At 35.0% G+C, this 6,150-nt stretch overlaps 1 protein-coding gene across 1 annotated transcript; it reads left to right on the top strand.

Annotated features, from left to right (window-relative positions):
• The first annotated feature begins 4,727 nt into the window (after positions 1-4,727).
• LOC100916367 (olfactory receptor 150-like) lies at positions 4,728-5,687 on the top strand. Its single transcript, XM_012545110.2, has one exon. The coding sequence runs from the start codon at positions 4,755-4,757 to the stop codon at positions 5,685-5,687; it is 933 nt and encodes a 310-aa protein (XP_012400564.1). The 5' UTR covers positions 4,728-4,754.
• Positions 5,688-6,150: the final 463 nt, after the last annotated feature.

Here is a 6,150-nt window from a genome sequence, read left to right as displayed (position 1 = left end):
CTATTCAATTTTCTCCAGAGGTCTATCACACTTAATTTTTCTAAAATTTTATTCAACTCCTTCAACTCTTTTTTATTTATTTTGTGGTTTGATTTGTAGAGTTCTGAGAAAGGGAGGTTGAGATTCTTCCTCTAATATAAGTTTGCTGTCTATTTTTCCTACAACTCATTTAATTTTTCCTCTAAGAATCTGGCTGCTTTACTATTTGGTGCATCTATGTTTAGTATTGCTATTACTTCATTATCTATAGTACCCTTTAAGAAGATGTAGCTTCCTTTCTTATCTCTTTTAATTAGACCTATTTTTGCTTTTGCTCTGCCTGAGATCAGAATTGCTCCCCCTGGGTTTTTGTTGCTATTGTTGTTGTTTTGTTTTGTTTTTTGCTTCTGTTGAAACATAATATATTCTGCTCTAGCCTTTTACTTTTACTCTGTGTGTAGCTCTCTGTTTCAAATATGCTTCTTATATAAACATATTATAGCTTTCTGGCTTTTAATCCACTCAGCCATCTACTTCCATTTTGTGGGAGAGTTCATCCCTATCCCAATCACAATTAAGATTACCACTTCTCTATTCCCCTACATCTTATTTTTACCCTTTTATACTTTTGTCTCTCCTTTCCCTCCTCACCCATGCTTTACTTCTGACCTCCATCTCCCTCAATCTGCCCTCTTTTCTATCTGAACCCCCTTTTTCTTATTCCTTTTGCCTTCTATTTCTTCCATTCCTTCTATCAAATCTTCCCTTTTCCTTTTACTTTTTTCTTTCCATCTTCCCCTACTACTTCCTTGTAAAGGGTAAGACAAATTCCTATACCTAATCCATAACTACATCTTATGCCCTCTTTCATCTAATCTGAGGAGATTAAATTTCAAACAATGCTCATACCCATCTCTTATTTCTTTAGGATTAGATTGTTTAGTTTCCAATTAATTTTTAATCTATCTTTCATTGATCTTTGTTGAAAAAAAAGGTATATTCTTTTCTATTCCCATTCATTCTTCTCCAGAAGACTATTAAAACTTTTCTAAAATTCTATTGATTCCTCCTTAATTTCTTTGTTTATTTTTTTTGATTTATTGAGTTATTGACAGAACACAGTTGAGGTCCCCTACAAGTATAGTTTTGTTGTCATTTCCTTCTTAAACTCATTTAACTTATCTTTTTAAAATATGGGTTCTATACCATTTAATACATATATATTTATTATTGATATTAACTTCATTGTTCATGATACTTTTTTTAGAAAGATGTATTTCTCTATCTCTTTTAATTAGATTTATTTTTGCTTTTGCTTTGTCTGAGATCAGAATTGCTGCCCCTGCTTTTTTTTTCACTTCAGTGGAAGCATAATAGATTCTGGTGCAATCTTTACTTTCTGTCTATCTCTCTATTTCTAATGTGTTTCTTGTAAACAGCATATTTTAGGGTTGTGATTTTTTGATTCACTTTGGTATCTATTTCAATTTTATGGGAAAATTCATTCCATTCACATTCTCAGTTATAATTACTGTGCATTTCTCTCTATCCTAGTTTTCCTCCTGTTTGTTTTCTATTTTCATTCTTTCTCTCCTCACCAGTGTTTTTTTGCTTCTGAACATTGATTCCCTCAGTCTTCTGTCCCTTCTGCCATGTCCCTCTTCTCTTTTCTTTCTTCCCTCTAACTTCCTTGTAGGGTAGGATAGATTTCTATCCCCAATCCTTTGGGCAAATTATTCTTTCTTTGAGCCAATTCTGAGAGTAAGGTTCAAGTATTGCCCATCACTCCCCTTCATTATAATAAACTTTTAGCTCCTCTTCATTTGAAATAATTTACCCCTCCATTTCTTCTGCTCCCAGTATTATCCTTTTTCTCACTCCTTAATACATTTTTTCATGTTATCCCTTCAAATTTACATTATACTTACACTTTCTATCTTGTTTGGGTGCTGTTCTTCATTCTTGAAGAGAATCAAAATGACTTCACCATTTTAAGTCAACATATCTAACTGGATAATCAGACTGATACAAGCTCCAAATTCTCTGCCACCAGTTGGACACAAATCGTCCCTATGAATATTTGAAGTAGATTTCCTAACTTTGCACATCTCATGTTTCTTCTGAACTAATTCAATTCTGTTTTACTCATAAAGCATAACACCTTCTCTGATGAAGGCACACAATACTGGACAGTCTTGTGCCTTTCTCTCATATCATAAACCAATTCTAAAGTTCTTAAGAGATACCTTGATAATGTCCTTGTATCATTTTTTCCAAGCATGCTTATGAGTACTTGCCCTGTGTGAGTTCTCCATAAAATAGTCTTTTTGGTAAGCATACATTTGACATGTAAACTATGTGTCCAGCCTAACAGAGTTGCACTCTCTGCAATTTGGCTGCAAAAATTTCTTATCTCTACTGGAGTTTTGTAAGAAATTTTCCCTAGTCTTTTGGATCTCTCTCTCTCTCTCTCTTTCTCTCTCTCTCTCTCTCTCTCTCTCTCTCTCTCTCTCTCTCCTCCAAAGTAAGTACATCTTCCAATGTACCTCAAAAACGTAGACTACAGGACTCAGCTGTAGAAACCATGTTATCTCAATGGATAGGCTGAACAAAAGATATATGCACAAGGAACCAAAGATCGGTAAATATTTTTATAGGGGACATAAGCAGCAAAAGAAATGCTGCCAATCACTGTTAATTTATCCCTAAGTTATCACAGTTCATCCCTTTTCACTGTGCACTCTAGAATTCTTCTAATTACCAATAAATTCCCTTTCAAGAGAAGCTTTTAAACTTATATTTTCTTATTATACTTCTTCCATTTTCTGGTGCTTCCTGAAACCTATCATTCTCCTGAAGACACAATGTCTTTGGGCACCCATTTCAAGGATTTAAATGCCTAGTCACACACTATCTAACACACATAAGATCAGAAAGAAAAAGTTAATATATTTTTGCTTTGCCTTGCCACCTTCAGACTTTCAGTCTATCTCCACTATTCAACAACTCATATTGAGATCCTTGTTAGTGTCAACTATGGCCTTCTAGTTCACTTTATTCCTTCATCAATAAGTTTGGTGCTTGACTTTTACACTTTCCTACTATTTCTCATCCCTCCCTTGAATCTTCAGGTCTACCAATTACCCAACATCTTCAATTACCGTGATCTCTGAATTCAAACTACTTAAATCATGAAAAAATATTATTTATTATTTAGATATTACCCAAGATTCCTAAGCCCCAACTCAAATTGGATCCAGAAATCAGAATTGCTAGATAAAATAAAAAGGAATTGAGAACAAAAGAAAAGTATCAATGACTTCTTTCCAGAAAGGGGTGATCCCTTATGAGATAAATCCCTGTGGAAGTCCCTGTCTGTGAATTACTAATCAGGTCCCAGAAAGCATATAAAGAACCATAAAAAAAAACCTCGTTACATCATCAGAAGCTCTGTTGGCACTGATAAACACTGTCTTACCCTATGGCTAAAGAGCAAACCCTGGATAAAATCACAATTAAAAATAATTATCTTCAGATCAAATAAATTGCCAGAACATTTCAGAAAGTAGATTATGTGCCCTAATTTCCATCTACATTAAAAAGATTAGAAGGCTTTAATTCAGGGCCTTAAAAACCTTCATAGAAGACATTTATTTACTAGAACTCTGAGTGAAGAGTGAGTGAAGGGGCTTTAAACTCCAGTGCAGAGAGGTGAGTATTTGATTAAGTTGACATTATTCTATCTTCTAAAAAGAGATTCATGAAACTTCAGGACTTCAAAAAAGAAAGGTTATCTTCACATTCCATTATATCCATCTCTAATAATGGGATGGGATTGAAAAATAGAAACAGGATATTGAAAAAGTAGAGACTTTGGAAGTTTGAGTAACCACAGCTCAGAATTATAAAATTGCAGAATTATGGAGTTGGAAAGGACTTTCCACCTAGTCCAAACTATACCTCACAACTTCTTTCTAATAACCACAATAGCAGTGGTGGTCATTCAACCTCAGCCTGAAGACATGCACTCAAGGAAGCTTACTCCCACCAAGGCAACTCTAGTTACTTTGAGCTTTTTACAATTGTTATATATTTCATTCTCACATGAAACCTAAATGTGCCTTTTTTTGCAATTTTCATGCATTGCTCTTGAACATAATCTGAACAAGTCAAAATGTTTTTTCATGTGACAACCCTTAAAAACACTAATGAAACAAACAGTTATTTTTTTGTTTCTATAGACTAAACTTTCCCAAGTCATTCAAATTATCCTTATATGGAATGTACACAATATCATCCATGACCTTCATTGCTCTTTTCTGGATTTTTTCCACCTGGTTAATGTCTTTCTCAATTATGGGAAATATTAGACAAAGTACCCAATAGATGGTTTAACCAGGGGTCCTCAAACTATAGCCCGTGGGCCAGATGCAGCAGCTGAGAAGATTTATCCCCCTCACCCAGAGTTATGAAGTTTCTTTCTTTAAAGGCCCACAAAACAAGTTTTTGTTTTTACTATAGTCCGGCCCTCCAACAGTCTGAGGGACAGTGAAATGGCCCCCTATTTAAAAAGATTGAGAACCCCTAGCCACTAACCAATGATCACATCTTTATTTTTAGAATCTATATCTCTTTTCATGAAGCCTGATATATTAATTCTTTGACTGCCACATTATATTGTCTGTGTCCTCACCTAAGAATTATAATAATAAGGATTTCTTTTTTCCCCTAACATTTACAGGTTATTGCTTCTTCTTACTCTATACTCAAAAAGAATGGCTACAAGTAATTATTCACTAGTGACTAAGTTCATCCTTCTAGGACTGACAGATCAGCCAAAGCTTCAGCTGCCCCTCTTCTTCCTCTTCCTGGGTATTTATGTAGTCACTGTGTGTGGGAACCTGGGCATGATCATATTGATTAGACTCAGTTCTCATCTTCATACCCCCATGTACTTTTTCCTCTGCAGTTTGTCCTTCATTGATCTCTGTCAATCAACTATCATCACTCCCAAAATGCTAGTGAACTTTGTGTCAGAGAAAAACACTATTTCCTACCCTGAGTGCATGACTCAGTTCTATTTTTTTGGCATTTTTGTAATTTCTGAATGCCAAATGTTGGTTGTAATGGCTTATGACCGCTATGTAGCTATATGTCATCCCCTTCATTATAGTATTATGATATCCTACCAGGTGTGCTCTTGGTTGGTAAGTGGAGTCTTTGCATTTGGCCTGGTAGGGGCCACAGCTCATACAGGTTGCTTACTTAGAGTACTCTTCTGTAAGGAAAATGTCATCAATCATTACTTCTGTGATCTTTTTCCACTCTTGAAGCTCTCTTGTTCTAGTACCTATGTCAATGAAATGGTGAATCTGGCCTCCAGTACATTTAATGTCCTTTGCCCAACCCTGATCATTATTTGCTCTTATATTTTGATCATTACTAGGATTTTAAAAATTCAATCCACTGAAGGCAGATCAAAAGCCTTCAGTACTTGCAGCTCCCACATTGCAGCAGTTGGTATTTTCTTTGGCTCTGCTGCATTCATGTACCTGCAGCCAGCTTCAATCAGCTCTATGGATCAGGGGAAAGTATCCTCTGTCTTTTACACTATCATTGTGCCGATGTTAAACCCTCTCATCTACAGTCTAAGAAATAGGGATGTCAAAATTGCCTTGTACAAAGTGATAGAAAGAAGGACATTCTAATAGAAGGAGAAATGTCAGAACAATGAGTTTTCTGTGTGCTGGATAACATGGGGAGTCGAAGATTGAAAGTAGAGAGAGATTTTGGATCAATCAGCTCTTATACCCCCACACTTGAAATTAGTAAGAAACTCAATTCAGGAATTCTTGGGTACATATCTTAAACAGCATACAATAAGATCTGATTGATCCAAAATCTCTTATAGCCTGCATAGTAGAAATAATTTACAGCTCCGAAAAACCTAAATACACACTACTGTAATTTCCCAAAGGAAAAAAAGAGAAATTTAAATGAGAAGACAAATATAAATGAAATGAACAACAATCTAGAATATTAAAACTATAATTAAATGAAAAAAATCTTGAAGACAAGAAGCAAAAAGCAATAGTTAAAGAAATAAAGAACATGTAATCTCTATACAAGCAAAACACAGATTCTCAAGGCAGAATTCATAGAGAAAATTCT

The sequence above is a fragment of the Sarcophilus harrisii genome, chromosome 3 (assembly GCF_902635505.1).
Source record: "Sarcophilus harrisii chromosome 3, mSarHar1.11, whole genome shotgun sequence".
NCBI classification, from domain to species: Eukaryota; Metazoa; Chordata; class Mammalia; order Dasyuromorphia; family Dasyuridae; genus Sarcophilus; species Sarcophilus harrisii.
This window is presented reverse-complemented; position numbering and strand designations above follow the sequence as displayed.